Consider the following 21313-nt stretch of genomic DNA (forward strand, 5'->3'; position numbering starts at 1 on the left):
GTAGTAATTATTTAACCTATACCAGTACCTAATTTTAATAAAAAATCAAATAGATTTTACTCGATCAGCTTAATCGAATTAAAGTGATTTTCATACTTTAATAATTTAGTTTGCGTATTTAAATTTACACGCACACAATATCAAGAAGTAATCTTAGATGTCATAGAAAACTTTTACTATCTTTGTAGATGTAACGTTTGTATGTATATTTTTACGTGATCATTAACAATTATTTAAACGTGTTTTTTTTTTAAGTTTATTAGTTGCGGTATATTCAGTGAAAATTTCGCAACAAAATTTCCTTTAAAATCCATGTGATAGTAGCATTTTTTACAAAGTTATAATAAAAAAAAACACACAAATTACAAACATACCTAAGCAATCGCGAATATGAAATTGTTTTTTAACAATCGCGACTGACAAGCAGGAATTGAAATCAACAAATATTATAATCACATATTTTATTTGATGAAAAAGTGTCTACAAAGCTGTTCTCTACAAATTTCATAAAACTTCTTCATATTATTTTAAAATGGAAATAATAGACCCACGTACAAGATTTATATTAGTTTTCCTTCCTTAAATAGGAAGGTACAATTCATACGATGCAAATTTTATTACACATACTTCGTTACTCTATATTGTATCCAAACGCATGACGTTAGCGTGAAAAGTATAACGCTGTGAAAATTTAGAGAAATAAAAAGGATTTAAACATTTCTCTTACGTGTAAAAAAATACGTTTAAACTAACAAGACGGACACGTGTCTTTTCTTTCTTACCATGTTAGAAGCTGACGAGGTTCTAACGAAGGCATTAATATTCATTTTTTAGCAAATCAGTAAATTAATGCTTTCTTATACTTCATATACCGTATACACATTCTCGACAGTGTGTACATAATTTTACTTCTTTAAAATAGGTAACTGTAATGACTTTATCCAAATAAGATTTAACAGTAACAATAATTTCCTCTTAATCTATTTCAGATAATTACATATTTTACACTTTTGAAGATGATCGCATATTTAAAAGAGTAAGGTAAAGTATACGATACAGAACAAAAGAACGAACATTAACCGTACTGTATAAGATTGAAAAGAGCGTCGACATTTTCTTTTTCGGAGTCTTGCCGTGCCACTTGCGTAAGGTCCTGAGTTAAAAGAACCTGTTCAATCAAAACGGTCTCTGTGCTAGGATGCTCAGAGATATCAATGTTTTCCTCTTTAGCCCTGTCTTCCGTGTCATCCGATTTATTCAGATTTTTTCTCCGCTTCGAGCGAGGCTTGTCAGTGTGTATCCTCATGTGCCTTCTTAAGTCGTACTTTCCAACGAAACGAGCACTACAAATTTCACAACCGAACGGTTTCCCGTCTGTGTGAGTCCACATGTGACGTCTCAGTGCAGCACTAAACGTAAACGCTATCCCACAAACGTTACAGACGTACGGTTTCTCTCCCGTATGCAAGAGGCTGTGATCCCTTAAGGTTGCCCTCTGATTAAATCGTTTCCCGCACACTTCGCAGGTGTAACTCCGTGGATTCGAGTGAATTCTCATGTGATTCAATAGGTTTCCCTGCTGCGAGAACGATCTGCCGCATACGTCGCACTTGAACGGTTTCTCGCCAGTGTGGACACGCATATGCGTCTCCAGAGTGCGATTATTCAGAAACCTCTTTCCGCAGACTTTGCAGGGATATTTGGGTAGATGAAGACCTTGCGGGTCCAAATGGGTGATCAGGTGTCGCTTGTAGTTACCTTTGTGGTTGAATAGCCGCGGACACTGGCTGCATGCATAAGGAGCACCGCGTACGTGTGTAGTGATGTGAGACTCCAGTTCAGATTTAATTTGAAATCGGAGTCCGCACTTCGGGCACCGGTGCCTCGGAAAATCTGTGTGGCACACCATGTGCCTTTTCAAATACCTTTTCATCGTGTACGCTTTGTTGCATATGAAACAGGAATACGGAAACTGGCCTGTATGCGTTTTCACGTGCGCCCGCAATTCTCGGTGACTATCGCAATCTTTCTCGCACACCACACAAAAAAATGGCCCACTGCTGGGTACATGATTGTCTATAGTATGCAGTAAGATACCAGTCAGCTTGTCGTAATTCTGTAAACATAAAGTGCACTGGTACTGCATCACATCGTCATCCAGTTTGATCTCCTTTATTTTCGTTATTGTGTCGTTTAGGCTGCCCAGTATGTTATCTTTCGGATCAACGAAATAATCGGAATCGGAGTCATCGCTCTCCTCCGCGCGGTGGTTCGATTCCAGCGAAACTGTTCGCTTGTTTTTTCCATTTACTCTTTCCCTTGAACTTCCCTTCGATTCTTTGCCGTTGGTTGCTTTGGTAACTTCCGTCTCTGTAGTTCTTTCGGTGAACACTGCGTTAAAAAATTCCTCGTTGTCCGCTGCATCGTTTAATATCTCACCTTCGCAGTCGGCTTCGAGGATTCTTTTATCAGCTTCTAACTTAATCGTAGCTTCTCTCTCAGGTGGGAGCTCGTTACTGTCGGTTACGTGCTCTAAAGAAACACCTTCCTCCGGTATATACATTATTGTATAATCTATTTCTTCGGACTCCAAAATTTCTGTAATTTCATCTGGTATCTCGCCCTTTACTTCTTTGTCTTGGTTAACCTTGGCTCCTGGCAATTTCGAGATAATAATGTCCCTCAGTCTAGATATGTCGGCGTCATTAAATTCAGCATTTTCTTCCACTAATTCGGACACGTCGATTGCTAATACGTGTTCTCCTTTATCAATTATACTAATTTCTTCCTGTAAAAAATCCTCTGAACTGTCTATGGTATTTGTACGCTTAGTGCTGTGTTTGTGGTCTAATAGTTTGGCTTCTGACGACTCGTCCGATTGCTCTGCACAGTCTTGCTCGAAGTCATTGCCTGTTGCTTCTTCCTGAAAGTTAATACGAACCAATTGAAAAGAAAGTTACTGTTTTCAGATGACGTACAAATGTATGCTATAGCAAGAAAAAAAAATGCAAATACAGAATTGGTTGTGGATTAACGTAGAAAGGAGTGATCTTTGTTAAAGAATAACTACGGCATCTTCAAAACTATTAAAGTCTAAAAAGTTAGTATTCTAATGTTTTATTGTTTGTTTCATATAACACGAATATAATATGAAAACCGGTAAAAAATTAATGAGAATTCTTTAAACCAATTTTACTAAGTGTAAGTAATCCTATTTTCGGTCAAACGGCCGATACATAAAATTAATACAATTTGTTATTAATTATTCATTTAATGTATGCTAATGCCGCATCGAAATAATAGTTTATAAACTTCATAATTATCATTCATTCTTCTTTTAGATTTGCAAAACATTTGTTTGGAACAGGTCTTCTTAAAACTAAAATTATTGCATTAATTTTACATGAAATGAAAAGATGGACGAGATGGATGGATGAATATTAAAATTCAGTCACACTATTTTTCAAGCAAAAGTTTATATCGCGCAATAAAATACATGAAAGATATTATTTCAGAAACTGATTAAATAATGAATAAAATAATTTCATAAACAAATGCTTTAACTACAGTCGCATCGGAAAGTAAGTTGACACTCTTCAAAATCACATAACTTTTTTAAAATTGGTCCAAACGACTTGAGTTTTTTTTTTAGAAGCTAGCGGAATTTGTTTTCTGGTGAAGTGTTTGGTCGTTTTGAAAAAAATGGCAACTGGTCGGAATAGCGATGAAAATAGTGAAGGTCGTTTTTTTTCAAATTTTAATGAAATTTTTCAAAATTCTAATGAAAATTCAAAAAACTCGTTTGTAGATTGATTTCGAGAATTTCGCGATTTTCGCCCTTATTCTGCGATCTTTAAACGTGTGTAGCTCAGAGCAACATTAACCGATTTAGATAACAATTTTAGCATGTATACATCTTACTTCAATCTACAAACGGGTTTTCTGAATTTTCATTACAGGCTCAGACCAAAATTTGGAGAAAAAAAAATAGACGAAACCTACAACCTAACCCAGACCAATTGCAACTTTTTTCAAAACGACGAAACACATCACCTAGAAAACTAATTCCACTAGCTTCTAAAAAGAAACTCAAGTCGTTTGGACCAATTTTAAAAAAGTTATGCGATTTTAAAGAGTGTCAACTTACTTTCCGATTTCCCATTTTAATCCGTAAATCGACTCATTTCGTAAAGTATATTGAATTGACACGAAGATGCACTTTGAGTGGCATCAGCGTGTTCTCACGTCGATACTTTCTGGGAAGCATCGTAAGTATTGTCCGAGAGTGCCCGAATGTTTGCTTTGAAAACAAATCTCGCTCAAAGTTCATTTTCTACTTCGCAACATTGCGATCTTTCGTTAGCGCGGCAGTCAGGCCTTCGAGTCATTTAGTAATGAAAATTATAATTCCTATGTTTTCTATTACATCTTCCTGAGAATATTATTACTAATGGATTGGCAAAATTCTCATAAAAATGAATCTAAATTTAACAGTACTCAGTTTATTTTCAATCATACGTGCTAATAGTATCGCCCTTAGCATCGGGCAGACGGTGCACTTGCCCTGGGCCCCGAGCTCAGGAACTTCGTTTTGTAAAAATTAAATGAATTAAATAAATCTATAATAGCCAACTACCGATCAGAGTTTTTTTGTGAATATCGCGAAAAGTACAGCCGAGCAGCGGTTATATGTATAGAAAAAGTTGCTTAGAATCATGTCCCCGACAACATATTCAAGAATCATTGAAATCGGTGCTCAAACAGATTTTTTGCACAATTACCCAAATAAATTTCTCGTTTATCAAAACCAATTTTTGCAATACATATATAACTTTTGTTCGAAACGTTTTCTTGTAAAGTAAACAGTTTACAACTAATTTAAGGTCATGGACACAGATGACTCATCCTACACAAGGATATTACATATTCCGAAAGGGACCGGTGGCCTATCGAGATGCCGTTTGGGTTGAGGGGTGGGGATGGTGTGTGGACCTTAAATTTAAAAATGTAGCTTCGGGTATTTATTAGTTTCCGAAATATTAATAAAAAATTATTAATTTTTTTTTTGAAATTTTTTTGGACGTTGGTGCAGGCCTCTCTACCCGAGATCCATCCCGCCCCCATTTTGTATTTTTTAAATTTTGTAACCACAGTCTCATCTTTAGCATTGCCAAACTCACATCGGTTCACTACCGTGCTTTACGCGTCCGTGAGCGGGCACGCGCCCCCCGCATTAATCTAGCCCCAACCAATACTAATACCCGGGACAAGATGGAAAGTGGAATGCGTTGTGTCGGTATAAGTCAACAGAAATATTGTTAAGAGGGGTGCTCGTGGTAAAGTGAATGAAAAAAATCGGTAACTCTTTTATGCACAATTACCCCTGTATCTTTTGAACGCATTAATTGCCGAAGCTAAAATTTTATATTTGGGGTCTTTCTACACCCCTCGAAATACCCACCAAGTTTCATCTCGATAAATAAATTAAAATAAACTTTTATTAGCAAAAGTCAATTAAGATCTAAGACAACATTATATTTATGTTTACATCCAGGCATAGTAATTTTGGAAAATGCAAATGTTTTGGTACACAGATTAAACACAGTACATCAAATTACATATTTCTGTAGAAAAGATTCATTTGCTTTTCTGGAGGAAACATTATAAGTTCTTATAACAAAATATCTATATAAAATACCGATAATCACATATCGAAAATGTATAGAAACAAGAATAAAACAACCCCTCGACTTATGAAACTTATGAGAAAAAGAATTCATTGATGACTAACGCCCGATTTTTTCATTTCTGGACAAAGTCCTAGTTAGCTAGCGGCCAGCTAGATGCTATCTGTCAGATGGCAGTAGCGCGTGTTTCTTCACGCTTTTGGATTCTATGGTTAACTGATAGCGAATTCGGAATCTCACACTGACTCTGAGCTGGTGCCAGAAAATGACTTGAATTGGTTGATTGTTATAGAGCTATCCTCGTCTCTATCAGAAACAACCAATCCAACTCATTTTCTGGCACCCACACAGAGCCAGAGCGAGATACCGAATTCGCTATGACTGAAATGTTGGCGCGGTAACGCCGCAAAAAAGGTAAAGCAACAACTTCATTGTGATTCATTTTTACAGAGTCACGTGTCGAAGGATAGACAAAAAAAAACTAGTATGGGGAATAAATGTGAGAAACTATTAACGCTAAAGGAGAAACTATTACAATTGCAGAAGCAATTAGTAATCGATGAATCGGAAGCAGAAAAAGTTATTCATAAATTGGCAATAGATGATGGCGAAGGCAAAAAAAGAATAAACGAATTAACCATTCAAAATTTAGAAGCAGAATTAAAAAAAACGAGTATAAAATAATGTTACAAATAAAGAACCATGGTTTTTAATAATAACATTTTACTTCTATTTTCCCCATGTTACTGTTAGAAATTTAGTTTTAGATAAGTAGGAGTAAAGTAGGCCTCTTCTTCCTCCAAATGTTCGAAAACGTTAATATTTATGATCACTTCGATTTTTAATCGATTTTTTAGTCGAAGGGCCTTTTCCAACAAAACTAAAATTACTTGGTGTCGCAAAGTATACAATGGCGTTCAAAACAGTCCACAAACATAACTCTGTTCTCTGTTTCACATTTCCTACTTCCCCCACTACTACAAAAACGCATTAACTGGCAGTTCCAGCAGCTATCCGGTGCCCGAACCTCTAGTCAAGTTGACCGGAGGATAACCGGCAGATAACTCGACACTGGAGGCGAAGAAATAGGCACGTGCCAGATATCTGCCAGATAACTTTAACTGGCAGATATCAGGATGTGAAGAAAATGGCCATAAGTGAATTTGGTCAAAGCAGTCGCCTGATAAATAAAAGATCTGGGATTCAATTCAATCTCAGCAACTCAGTCGGGGTATTCTTTTTCCGCTTTAATATTTACTCACGTCTTACCTTTATAGTGCAACCAATTTGAGTTTCAAACATTTTGCGAAGCTTCTTTTCAGTAGCTTGAACTTGTAACTTGAAGTTGTAAAATGAATCCGTACGATACGCACATTTTGCACAAAGCGTATTTGGCAAACCGTCAAACCTGTCAATCTATGAACAAATAATAAAAATCACGTATAATGTTATAGATTAGGAGCAGAAGATGAGAAAAATTCTGTTTACAATCCAAGATTTGTATCAGATACTTTTTATACTTCTTTTAGTCTGGGGTTATAATTTTGCTAAATTTTACTTTGAGGTTATGGTTACCTGCGAAACATTTATTGCAAGCTACTATAGATATTTCTTTAAATATTTTAAATTACCTCTGTAAATGTAGTTTATTAATGTACTTTAACTACTTTGAGAATCATAACTTTTTTAATGTTTCGATCATTCGGAGCACGAACACGACGAGACCTTACAACTATATAGTAAAAATATGTTAAGTATACAAATCTAATTCAGATTGATTACTTACTACATTTTAATCTACAAATGATTCTGAAACACCTATCCTATATATTTATTGCCGTACAAAATATAGTGCATTACATTTTATATAAATCCTGCGGAATATTTTGAGGTTATATGTAGTATTACAAAAATCAAATACAATTAAATATAAAATAAGACTGTTTGATGCATCTGAGAAATTGGAGGGTGAAACGTGAACAATATTTTGATACTGACCTTTATTGATGCCAATTCAGCAAGCTTATCGGGTAAATTTTTTTGCCTGATAGTGTCATCATCGTACATTGGAAGAAGAATGCCATCAACTTTCATGCACGCACGACACATATCGGCGCAGCTGATTTCCCAGCTCATTATTATTTTAATTATGGCAATACACGTAAATTAAGACTTTCACGATGCTCTTGCTTGTTTATAAGTAACGACATTTCACATTTCGCGGTCAGCGTCTCATTTCCAGTGAGACATCGCCATCAACATAAAGTTTAGTCATGTGGCCGTACGCGCGAAACCATGGTGTGGACACTCAATGTATTTTTTCGTTACGGCGGACAGTACCCTCTGGTTGTTTGTAGTGGTAAACAATTACTAAAAGCGGAAAATTTGAAATATGAATTCAGTACTGTTCATTGGCAGTTAAATTCATGAACGTCAGAACCGACTGAAATACAATTTCTGCATGACTACACATAAATCATACTTTATGCATCCTTTATGCATGCCAACAGTTTGTAGTGTTGCGATCCTCGCCCTAGCGGTGTTTAGCGTAAGTTCCTGAAGCGCGAAATTTGAACTAAGCAAATTAAATGTATTAGAAAAGAGTTGAAAGTGAACGTTTCAACATTTGATATTTGTCTTCGCCTCCTTCTTAAGCGCTCGAAAACATTGCACTGATAAGAAAAAAAGGAAAATACGAAGTAGTTTGCTTCTTCTTCTGGCAATTTGTCGTCGACCTTGTAATAGTCCAGACGTGTCATAATAAATCAAGAATTGATATCCATAAAACTATTTTGTTCCTTTCAAAACCAGTACCGAATCATTTATCGTTACAATTTAGCTTCAGTTTATTAAATTTATCGAGTTTGAGTTATTCATTACAAGATATTTAGTTCATTTAAATAAACGTGTTTCGCGAACAGAGCCCCTTTGGGCTCCATGGGCATTGAACCACGCTGAAATTCCCACGAGGCACAAGATTCTTCAGGTGGCCGCGCAACAGGAGTCATACAGAAGGTGTATCTCAGTCGCTTGTTTTTGAACAAAAAATAATTAATGGATATTGTTGTATTCCCGTTGCGTTGCTATGATATGAACGTAGGTTTTATTGTCTCGCCATATGCACACTTAAGGCTGATTCAGACTAGGGATTGCAATACCACAAAACCAGTAACACCGAAGTTAAGTATCGCGGGGCGGGTACTGGGGAAAGATGGGTGACCACCTATCTTATCTTCCGGTGTGCCGCTGCTGCTGGGACCCGAAGGAGAGAGAGGAGGAAAAAGATAAAGGACTATAATATAGAGTTCGTTGGGCAATATAAAGCGAGATAGGCTTTGAAACGCGCCATCCTGTTTAACAGGAAAACAAAAAATATAAATACAAATACAAAACCGGGGTAAACCGGTTTATCGGTAAATCGCGAGAAATACCCTCAAATTTTTACCGGTAATTCGCTAAATTTTTACCGGTAATTCGATAAATTGCGTATAGCAATATAGCGCGTATATAGGTTCATTAATTTTTTAAACTGAAATCTACGGATTTTTTACCTTAAATTTAATACTAATCAACAGCCTCTTCAGAGTTATCGATACACGGAACGAGTTTACTCTTAAATGGAGTTAAGTCAGGAGTTACTTTAACTATAGATTAAGTATAAAATCCGTAGGGTTGGTAACACTGCGCCGACCTCTGACTTCACTCCATTTAAGAGCAGACTCGTTCCGCAAAACGATAACTCTGAAGAGGCTTGATTAGTAGGAAACCGACAGAGAAAGCGCTACGACCAATCGCGTGCGCAGGCAGTAGCGAGAGCTGCATAGATTGGTTGCAAATCCGTGGGGGGCGTAGGTGTACTCTTATATGGAATGGTATATATGTCTCCTGTGGAGCCAGTTGGCGACCAACATTGTGCGAGAGAAAAAAACTTCGTGTGAGCGAGAGGTAGGCCGGTATTCATTGTGGCTACTTAGGGCGGTATTCTCAGTCGCTACTTATTCTTAAGCAAATGCTTAAGCATGCAGCATCCTCTACTAACCTAATAGTTAGTAGAGGATGCCGAATGCTTAAGTATTTGCTTAAGAATACAGCCCTGAGAATACCGCCCTAGGTTGTCCCAATCGCCCGAAATGCGCATGCGCGGATATCGCCGACGCGACGCCACGATTACCGTTAGGGAAGGGATTGTATACATGTTTTACCAATTTCATACAGTGTTGATACAGTCTGACAGTTTGATATGGACTACGTTTTTGTGTATTTAGTTATGCGTGGTTATGCGTAGTGATTCGTAGGTATCATCAGTATCAAATAGATCAGATATCATTGAGCCATATACGAGAATACGTTGTCCAACCTTGTCTGTGACTGAACGCAAGGAAATAAATTCATCCGAGAAACGGTTATAGTACAAATTAAAGAATGCCAAACGGATACTGCGTGTTGTGCGGTAACCAAGATAAAGCCGCTTCCTATTATGCGTAAGTAAATATATGTAATATTTAATAAATTAAATTAATTAAACTATGTCGTGCACACAAGTATGTGATAAATTTAGGTTAATTTTTTCTACGATATTTCTTCATATTGCAAATGTAATATTAATTTCGTTCATTCTCAATAGATTTCCGCTAGTCAGGGAACTTCGTAAGAAGTGGCTAGCTTTTTGCGACATTGAAGAACATGTTTTGAGCAATGTTACTAGACTCTGTTGGAGACATTTCCCTAAAGATGATATAATTTATGTAGGTAAAAGTACAATTCTTAAGGGCGACGTTGTGCCATCTATTAACAGGACGAAGAAAGTGCATAAGCGTTCGGATTTAATAAAAAATTTTAAAGATTCTATTCTGGAGAAACAGAAAAGCGCAACTGGCAAAGGTGGTACTGCCGATGACAGAAATTGCAAAAACGTAGATATTGACAATACCAACTTGGGTGATAGAACTATTGACGATGGAAGGGTCACTGATAAAACAGTTCGCGATGGAGCTGTAGATGACCTAAGTTCCAGTAATGTAGATACCGAGAATGCTAATTTTGATAATAGAACTGTGAACCCAGGAAACTTTGAGTTTGTGTCTGTCAATGATGATCCCACTGTATTATTGGAAGGTAAAAATGACTGTATTTGTATGATTGAAATACATTGAATTGATAAATTAATTGATTATTGATGACACTTATAGAAACTTCTGGACCAATCAATCGCCCACCTACACCACCGAATTGTGAAAGTATTCAGTGTTTCCAAACACCTGCTAAAGCTGCACGTAATCCTCGCCACAGTGGTGACATTAGAACACTACGTCGTGTTACACATAGGAAAGCTATAAGAGCTTTACAGTTAGCAAAACTGACCATTGCAAATCAACACAGGAAAATTAAAAGTTTACAGCAAGCTCGAAACAGATTGATTGGTCATGTAATGACGATGAAAGTACTTGTAAAATATTTCAAGACGAAAAATCGAATGATGGAAATGACTACTGAAAATTTAATGGTATTTTTAAAATTTAGTAATAATTAGGGGAAGACTTTATAGTCTAAGATCTGGTTACATGGGGGTCAACGTGACTCAATGCAGTCACAGTTCTTATTTAAAATTGTTGGATTAGTGTTGCCAAATACGAAATCGCTGGTCTGCCGCGTCAGTCCGGGGAACTGACGCGGGGGTGGACGGTCAAACAGGTAAAATTTCCAACGCAAAAACGTCATTCTTGCTGTTCTGAAATTTCACATACTTACTGTTTATGCATTTAATGAACGATATGCAAAATGGCAGACCTCCAAGTGGAGGATAAGACCTTGGCAAACATCGATGAAAAGCGCGATTCGTGGCTTGCGCGCTAGTGCAAGGTAAGGCTGTTCGAGTATTCGAATATTCGAGTAGCTTGAAGTTCGCACCGAGCCGAGATTCGGTTTCCGAGCCGAGCCGAATACCCGTAAAAACCGAGTAGCTCAAAAGAACTGATCGGCATGATAAAACCGAGTAGCTCGAATTTTTTCCAGCGGCTCGAAAATACCGAGCGCCCGAAAGAACCAAGAAAATCGAATTTTTTCCAGCGGCTCGAATATACTTGGAACAGATCGAAATTTTCGAGCAGACCGACTGTGTCGAGTAGCTTGAAGTTTGAAGCTTGTACGTTTCGGGCAATACGAATGTTTCCAATATTTTAGGTTACGAAGAAAAAAGTAGGAAGAAAAGAAAGATAACATAAACTGTATGAATAACATTCATAAATACACAAAAAAAAAAAAATGAAAAAAAAGAAAGATTTTAATTTAGTACTTATTATCAAAAGTTACAGAATATTTCCATTTACAGCTTACATTTTAATTATTCACATTACTTATTGAGAACCATTATTTACATTCCCGTAGATAAACGTAACCTAAAATAATCGAAATATTCAAGCTTCAAGCTACTGGACACAATCGGTCTGCTCGAAAAAATTCAAGCTTTTCGATTCTTTCGAGCCGCTCGGTTTTTACGGGTAGTCGGCTCGACTCGGCTCGCTTTTTCCGAGTACTCGAACAGCTTTAGTGAAAGAGAGAAATATACATTGTTTCTCCCTTGCACTAGCGCGCAAGCCACGTATCGCGCTTTTCATCGACGTCTGCCAAGGTCTTATCCTCCACTTTGAGGTTCGCCATTTTGCATATCGTTCATTAAATGTGTAAACAATAAGTATGTGAAATTTCAGAACTGCAAGAATGACGTTATTGCGCTAGAAATTTTACCTGTTTGACCCTCCACCCCCGCGTTAGTTCCCCGGACTGACGCGGCAGACCAACGATTTCGTATTCGGCAACACTAATTCAACATTTTTAAATAAGAACTGTGACTGCATTGAGTCACGTTGACCCCTATGTAGCCAGCTCTCGGTCTATTACTTTACCCCCACCCGTCCCGAAAGCTTTTGGCACGTATTATACGCCATTTTGCGGGTTTTGATGCGCTGAGTTCGAATATCGTAACCGTTTTTAGCGTATTTTGGTTGTGTAGGTTCCCCTTCGCCCACCCACGGCTCTACCGAAAAAAAAACGGATACGATATTCGTATTCAACGCGTCAAAACGCGTAAATTGACGTATATACGTGCCAAAGGCTTGGGGTGGGGGCTAAAGTAAAGTTCAGTCATAATTAGGACTGAAAAATTCATGTAATTCTCAGTCTGCGAAATGTACTTAAAATAAATTTGTAAATTTGTAGATTTTTTAATTTGTAAATTTGTATTTGTCTTTTATTTGCGTACTTAGGCTACACTTCCATCGGTAATGAAAGGGTCCTGGAAACGAAAAATAGAAAGGGAGAAGTGAGGGCGTTTGCCCTTACATTAAACTTTTATTCACCGAAAGCGTACAAGTACGTGCGTAAAACCAGTAAGAACTTTCCTCCACGCATTTCGACCATCCGTTAGATGGTATTCAGTGCTACATGGCCGACCAGGATTTACGAAAGAAGTATTCGAAGCTTTGAAATGTAAAGTTCGTAAACTAAAAACTCAAATCTTTTGCAATTTTGTCATAGACGAGATAGCGAATCGACAACAGGTAGTTTATGATGGTAAGTGTTATTACGGACGTGTAGATTTAGGCATACATACGGTTAATAACCTTATAGATAAATCTCGACTAGCATCTCGGCTACTGGAAAGTTCTTTTGCGTTATTTTTTTACCGCTTTGATGAGTGCAAAAGAGAGAGCCATGTTACTCGAAACATGTGTGCAACTAATCCATGAAACTGGAGTCATATTGCATTCTGTCACTTTCGAGGGTACATACAAATGTAAATTTCAGCATTTATACTTATTTTAAATTGGGGGAAAAGTTTAAGCCCTATATTCTTCACCTTATAATCAAAGAAATATCTGTTTTTGGGACCCATGACACATGCTAAAATTGGTCAGAAACACATTTCGAGATAAATTAAAGTTACGTTATAGGCAAAAGTATTTATTGGGAAAATATTGATATCCTGCAAAAAGTGCAGGAATTTGGTACAGGTTTGAGATGTGACACAAAAATAACAAAAAAGCACATTATGTTTCAAAATGCACGAATGAATGTAAAATTAGCCGCCCAAATCCTTAGTGACAGTGTCAGTGTAGCTTTAAAATATTACAAGCAATATGTTCCTAAGCAATTTAATGACAGTAGAAATTGCTTTATTTTGTCCGATATTTAATGATGATTTTGATGTATTAAGGGTCATTCTGGTAATCACGCCGCAAAATTCGGCAACATTCAGGTTTTTTTTTTCTCAGCGAATACAATGAATAACAATGTCAAAGTTTTTTTTTCATTTATTAAGCTACTTGTAATGTATACGGGACAATTTTTTAAATACACTTTTAGTTGTGTTTTTTCAATGTTATCTAGAGTTCAAAATCGCGCCTTGAAAAGACGCCGGGAGTGATTTAAGCTCACAGACTCATCTGAAACAAAAAAACCAAGCTGATTCTTAATCATTATGAGTACCGCTATCGCAAGTGTCAGAATTAGCCACGTAAGTCAGAATTTAACAAAATTGCGCGCATTAAAACTTCAAGTTTCGAAATTTTCCATTCTTACTTGAAGTTTGAAGGCGCGCAATTTTGTTAAATATTAACTTACGTGGCTAATTCTGGCACCTGCGATAGCGGTACTCATAACGATTAAGAATCAGCTTGATTTTTTTGTTTCAGATGAGTCTGTGAACTTAAATCACTCCCGCCAGGGAGGTACTTCTTTTCAAAGGCGCGATTTGGAACTCTAAGTAGCTTAATAAATGAAAAAAAAAAGTTTGACATTGTTATTCATTGTATTCACTGAGAAAAAAAAGCCTGAATGTTGTCGAATTTTGCGGCGTGATTACCAGAATGACCCATTAAACGTAAGATCGAAATTTTGTAAAACAAAAAAATACATTTACGGCTCTTACAAATGACAGTTTTGATAAATTAAAAAATTATGCAGAATATATAATTGAATATATTAAAGATCTAAGAGGTTTTAAAGATATGTCACTTTTGCAGAGTAACAGGAAAACTGGCTTCCTTGGCTTCATTGTATGTTTTATAAATATGTATACATATGTATCATTGATAAGTAAGTCAAAGGTAAGCTATGGCTTATTTACAGTCGATGAAGTTGATGATACATCTGCTGACCGTATTTGATCACGATTATTTATTTGTCAACTTTATGGTCACTCAGTTTATGTGGGGGAAATGTGATCAAATATACCAGTGGATTCGTAATAAAAAAGTTAGTAGGAAAAATTTGTCACGCTTTCTCTACATTTTTAACGATGAAATCCACCGATTCTTTATTGACAAATTTAAAAAATAGAGGAAAATTACTCTTTCCTTCGAAAAATGTAATCGCAAATAGCTCGAGCATGCAAAACGATTATACGTGAAAATGATCACATTATTTTTAAAATAAACAATTTTGAAAATATTTTTACTGTAAAAACATTTAAAACCGTTTGCCATTCCGTTTTTAACGACGTGGAAATGAATGACAAACCATATTATGGAGCTGGACGTCTTAAACAATCTTAAAACACAATTAATAACAAATATCACTAAAATTTATCTTAAGGGGTCATTCCAGTTAGACGGGTTGAAAAAATCGATTTTTTAAAAACATTTTTCGGAAGTACATATTGTCAAGAATGTACTGTTAAATTTCCATGGAAAATTCCGATTATTTTAGCTTCTACAGAGTCATTTTTTAGGGAGCGCAGAGGCTCCGCCTCTGTGGATGAAAACTTTGAATCCATTTTTCTCGAAACGACATTTGTCCACATCGTGAAGATAAAATCTAAAAATCTATCGAACCGATTGCTTTATAAATTTTACTGCTTATTCTGCACACCTGTGACTCTCGCAGGGACTAAAATCAAGTATTTTTATTGAGTCTAACCTACTTTTAAAATCGAAAATAGCAAAAGAAAGAAGCTGAAAAAACATTTTTCTTGCATTTTGCCCGCTATTTTACTAATTTTTAAGATAAATCACTAATTATAGTCCGATCTGTTTGGATTTTTGAGAGGCATGAATTTTTAAACATGTCATCAAGACCACTTTCAAAAGCATTTGCAATAATTTTATTACTTTTATATTTTTTATTTACGGTAGGAATGTAGTTTAATAAATAGAAAAAAGTTTTATTCCATTACTAAATTTATTTTCGTCGCAATAAATTCCTGAAAATCGCTGAATTTTTCGACGCGCTAACCGGAATGGCCCCTTAAGTTACGTCTATTTCACGAAAGCAGATGTGCGACATCAGAACAGGAAACTGATTATATTAGACATCAATTCTCAAAATTGATTCATTTCAAACATCAGTAAACATAAATGTACATATATATCACATTTAATATTCATATGTATATATTACTTACTATATATATTATGTATATAAACTTAAATATACATATAAACTTTTTTTTATTATTCATTGTGTACATTAATTAATACCTACATGATTTATGTCAGCGATTACTTATATATGATTCATGTATCTCACTCCTATCATGCCAATTTCATCTCCTGTGCTCTTGCCGCGCTGACGATATCGGCGCATGTGCATTGCCGTAGCCGTGATGGAGACACCGGTTCTCGTTAGATCACCGAAGTTATTAAGCATCACGGAGCGGGTACTGGGGAAAGATGGGTGACCGAGACGACCTTTCTTCCGATGCGCCGCTGCTGCTGGGACTCGAAGGAGAGAGAGGAGGAAAAAGATAAAGAAAGGATCAATAATAGTGTTCGTTGGGCAATATATCTTTATATCGCTTTCGACAGGCTTTGAAACGCCATCCTGGTTAACAGGAAAACAAAAAATACAAATACCTATTTCCTGGCGACGCTGGTTCGCCGTGGGTGGCTTCGCGTTGGCGTCACTTGGCTTTGCTTGGCGCTGGCGTCGATACACCCATACATTATCACCATTTCTGTAGGTGTTCCCCCTCCGCGAAATATCCATTTCTACAAAATGTTATCCGAAGACCCTGGGTGGGTCTTCTACCTCTTTCGCTCGCCTCAGAGCAGGGGTGCGCATTAAGTCTGCCCTGGTTCAGTCGATGCGCCCTCGAGCTCGACCGTAGTACACAATGTTCACTTCCCACTCCTCACTCCTCGGTATAAGGTCTCGTGGTGGAGAACTGTATGACTGCAGAGGCCGTATGCCCATTTTGATTCTCCAAGGAAAATATGGTATTGTCTCGAGCTTTTCTCATTGTTGCTCCAACGCAGTCACCGGAAAGGTCCTGTTTATGTTTTTATGACACCCACAACAACTAAATGATGACTTGGCCGCAACTGCATACGCAGATCCATTATTGTGTGTGTTAACGATCTCAAGCGGTGGGTCAAATTTGACTCAGGCACAGGATACAGAGGGTTAATCGAGATTTGAAAAATATGTTTAAATTTTTGTATGCAATAACAATAATTTTGTTCAAGGTTATAATGGTAGCAGTAAGAGGGGTTCGTACATTCCTGGCGTTCTTCCGATTAAAATTATAACCAAATGTCTTGTAAATGGGACTATTTTTAAAGAAGTTAGCATGAAATTATGCAAATACATAAATGTTTCATGTAACGTCCTTAATTATATTTCGAATTAGAGCGATAAGAAAAAACTACCAACAACACGCGGTATTCCCAAGCGGTCACCCATTCAAGTACTAAGCGCGCCCAGCGTCGCTAAACTTCAGTGATTGGACGAGAACTTTTTTTTTCATATACTTTATTGCACTATTATATTACATAACATGTATAACTTAACCACTATAGCTAATCTATACAACATTTCTAACAGTCTTTGGTATGTTATAAAGTTCCTACCTCTTAGCGAGGCTATACTTTTAATTTCCCTTATTTTAGACCTACATCTTCTTCTCAGCTTCCTTATCCCAGTATGATTTTTGAAATTTCAAATATATTTCGTCTATCTATATTATACAGGAAACTAATCTTGCAAAATCTGCTTTTAGAATTTGGACGAGAACTGGTGTGTTACAGACGCAGTGTAGTCGTTGGTGAAAATAAAGTTTTATTTTTCAAAGAAATTTGTATACTACCGAGCATAATAGTCGACGAGTTTATTCCTGCCTCCTGAGACACGCTACGAAAAACGGCATTCCCATCTATGATACGAGGGTCCAGTCCGCGAACCACAGTGCCACTGAGCACCGCGCAGCCTTAGAACATACACTACTGGAAGGCGGATTGAAAGCCTGAAATTGTGGCCAACATCGTATGCGAGCCAGAGAGGTAGAGACCCAATCGCCCACAATGCGCATGCGCCGTGGTATATAGCCATGGCAACGGCGAATCGCAATCAGCGATATCGGCGCCTGCGCATTGTGGACGACCGGGAAATCACCCCTCTTGCTCGCACTAGCTCGCACAACGTTGGTCCCAAACTGGCCTCATACGAGACATAGCCAATGTGCCTTCCAGTCGTATGGGCGGTATTCACAATCGCTACTTCTTCTTAAGATCACCTTATAAGCATTAGGCATCCTCTACTGTCTACCAGAGAGTAGACTTAAGCATTAGCCATTCTCTACTATCTACTAGGGAATAATGCTAACGCGAAAATGACACTAATGCGATTATAATACTACGTACAATATTCATAAACAGCAAGTATCCTCTCGTTATAGACACGCGGCACGGGGCTCAATGAGCGACGAATTTCTTGAATTGTTATTTTTAATGGCATTGCAAATTTATTGTGCGCAGTATAGAAATTATGAGGTTATTGAACTGCGGGAGAAGGTACAAAATTGAAACACTTAGCAGACACTTGGATCATTTCCATTAGTCCACTATAACTTAGAATCTTAGATACTGACATCCACGCACACACATGTGTTCATAAAATATTTTTATGCTTCTTTTATAATAGTATGTAGATGCACCATTTAATGCTGTGCATTTCTGAAGAGTCAGGTTAATTTTAATATTTTTGCAGTATAAAAATGAAAAGCACAAAGATTTAAAAATAAGATATGTACATAAGCATACAAGTTTTAACTGTCGTTGATCATACCGGAAGAAGGTGAAGGTAGAGGAACACTAACGATCGATATCAAACCCATGTTGTCACTATATACAATATACATATCTCATTTATACTAAAATTAAGATAACATACTACGACAAGAGACTCAACTGTTTGAGTAGATTAATGGTCTGAGATGGCAGACACACGAAACATTTAAACTTTTTTCACTAATTGTAAGATCTATAAAATTCAAAAAAGAAACGAAGTGAAATTGAAGACGATTAAATTTTTGTGCTCAAAACGAAATTCTATAAAAATATTTCTAAATATCGATAGAAGATACCCTAGTATTTGTTTTGTACTCATGGTGCTCTACATTTTAACGCCAGTCCCGTTAGAAAAGTAATCATTCAAATCTTGACCTACAGATACACAAGTTTCCATTAAAAATAAAATATGAGTACGTTGATAAGTTTACGCAGAATTCATATTTGTTAACTTATTTCCTTTTCTGAACTAAATATTTTTACAGTTATGTAAATACTTAACCGCCATACAGATGACACGGCACTTATTTTGTGGCGACTGGTTTTTAATGCGTTATCTTGATTTGTTTGAGTTTATTCTTTGTCAAGGGGAAAGCTACTTACGGCGGCATTCCGAGAAATGAGGCTGTTAGGTAGTTGCCCGAGGGTTAAAAGTGAGAAGCTGTTCTTGAGTCACGTAGGTTGTAACACAAATAGTCGAGGACATCTTTCGCGCGTGACGATTTATGCGAAAATTATTCTTTGCACTAAAGAATGTATGTAGTACTTTAAATGATGTTTCAAACTCACAACATCAGTTTCTAGACTCTACAGCTATAAAATATGCTGTTCCTGTCTATGCAGTAAACTTGTCCACTTGAAACAATGTCTATGAAGCGCTGGTCTGACTTTGAAGAGGCAAGCGAACGAATGACTTGCTTAACAACTGAACAAATACTCTGTCGAGTAAAGCCGTAACTTTAAAAACTCAGTTTAGAAATTAATATGTACGTAGATATATATGGTTTATTTATGCATTTCAGTTTTGAATGGAGGTATAGTATATAGGTACATATGCTTCTTTATAGAAAGTAATTATCAGTTACAATTGATATAACAAATATTTCTGACATTTCACAGTTTCTTTTCTCTTAAGAATCTAGGTACATATATTATATGTTGAATTTTGTATATCTCATTAATATAATGTTGAATTTCTATACCTTTTTTCAATAATATTTGGATTGAGTGGACCCCCCTTCATTTAATCGTCTTATTTCTATTCTGGAGTCTATTCTTTCAATAATATCATCCTCTTTCCAATTCCCACTTGGTTAATATTCTTGTTCTTTCCATTTCCTTCAAACTATACAGTGTTTGGTATCACGTGGGAATAACTTAATGAGAGATCATTATATACTATTAAATAAAATGAAAGTCAAGAGTAACCAAATTGCGGTGGAGGCTTCGGTTTTATAATTATTAATGTTTAAACATTCGGGTCAGATACGTCTGAAACACGGAAATTAAGCGATCGGGGACGCCTATTGCGTCTATGTGAACTTTGAGGGCTTGCATTTTTTAAAAATTTCGAAATTAGAAAAATGATGACTTAAATCCCCCCTAATTTCATATGAACTACAATATATTTCAATATCATCAAAATCCCTGGCATCGAGCACAGGCGGATCCAGGAACCTTTTTTGGAGGGGGTGAAGTGTGTAAAAATAAATAAGATTAAAGAACCTTCTTTTAAAAGATTTAAAGTTTTCTTGTAATTTATATTTTACTATCTCTATCTCATACTATAGCCTAAATAATTGAATTCACATTAATTATTAATACACAATAAAAAATCAGAATAATTACAATACCTGTAATTAAATAATCTGTTTTATAAAGAAAACTGGTCTGTGGATCTGATCGACATACATTTGTTTCAGGAGGGGACAGGGGTCGGGTTCTGAACGCGACCGTGATGTGCACCTTTTATTTCATCGCACGTTTGTACTTACTAGCATGGTCTCTAGATATTGTCGAGCGATATTCTGGAAATATTCTAAAAATTTCCATGCACTAGGGACCACGCCCGCTGAGCATTGAAATCGTGAACAACTCCGCAAATATACATTGACAACACATTATAATATATACCTAACAAGTTTTTCAGAATCTAACATAATATTTTTACATTTTATGCTAACATCGATGTACAAAAGTGATCGAGTGGCATGGAATGGCCTATAAGTCAATAAGCCGCATACAATCAACATCATTACTTCTACGAGGTAGGGGAGACCGGGTATGGTTGTCTCATTTTCTTATTTTGATTTTTTTATAGGTTATGTCTGCAGGGAAGTTCATTCAAACTTAGATGAATATAAACTACGTACGTCCGACTTTATAAAAAAAATTGGTCCTGTGGATTTTGTCAACCAGATTAGCAGTTAATTCACATTATTTGCTGGAACTATTTTGTGACAACATACCCCGAGGTCGGGTTGGTTGCCACAGTATCTGGGGTTGATTGTCACACATTTGGATAGCTAAGTTTATGAACAAAAAGTCGATTCAATTAAGAAAGTA

At 36.5% G+C, this 21313-nt stretch overlaps 2 protein-coding genes across 3 annotated transcripts; one reads left to right on the forward strand and one right to left on the reverse strand.

The window, feature by feature from the left end:
- Positions 1 to 448: 448 nt before the first annotated feature.
- On the reverse strand, positions 449 to 7967 carry LOC143375976 (uncharacterized). The gene is made up of 3 exons (XM_076825725.1): positions 7686 to 7967; positions 6957 to 7103; positions 449 to 2923 (listed from the first exon to the last, which is right to left on the reverse strand). Exons 1-3 carry the CDS (start codon positions 7821 to 7823, stop codon positions 1076 to 1078), a joined length of 2133 nt encoding a protein of 710 aa, XP_076681840.1. The 5' UTR covers positions 7824 to 7967; the 3' UTR covers positions 449 to 1075.
- Positions 7968 to 9868: 1901 nt separating this feature from the next.
- On the forward strand, positions 9869 to 16136 carry LOC143375727 (uncharacterized). Of its 2 annotated transcripts, XR_013086959.1 has the most exons (5): positions 9869 to 10168; positions 10312 to 10802; positions 10877 to 11190; positions 12950 to 13256; positions 14708 to 16136. XR_013086959.1 is itself a non-coding variant. In XM_076825126.1 (4 exons), the coding sequence occupies exons 1-4, from the start codon at positions 10110 to 10112 to the stop codon at positions 13007 to 13009; spliced, it is 924 nt and encodes a 307-aa protein (XP_076681241.1). In that variant the 5' UTR covers positions 9869 to 10109; the 3' UTR covers positions 13010 to 16136. The 2 variants fall into 2 exon arrangements, 1 of the variants encoding a protein (XP_076681241.1); XM_076825126.1 differs by having other exon boundaries at positions 12950 to 16136.
- Positions 16137 to 21313: the final 5177 nt, after the last annotated feature.

The sequence above is a fragment of the Andrena cerasifolii genome, chromosome 13, assembly GCF_050908995.1.
Source record: "Andrena cerasifolii isolate SP2316 chromosome 13, iyAndCera1_principal, whole genome shotgun sequence".
NCBI classification, from domain to species: domain Eukaryota; kingdom Metazoa; phylum Arthropoda; class Insecta; order Hymenoptera; family Andrenidae; genus Andrena; species Andrena cerasifolii.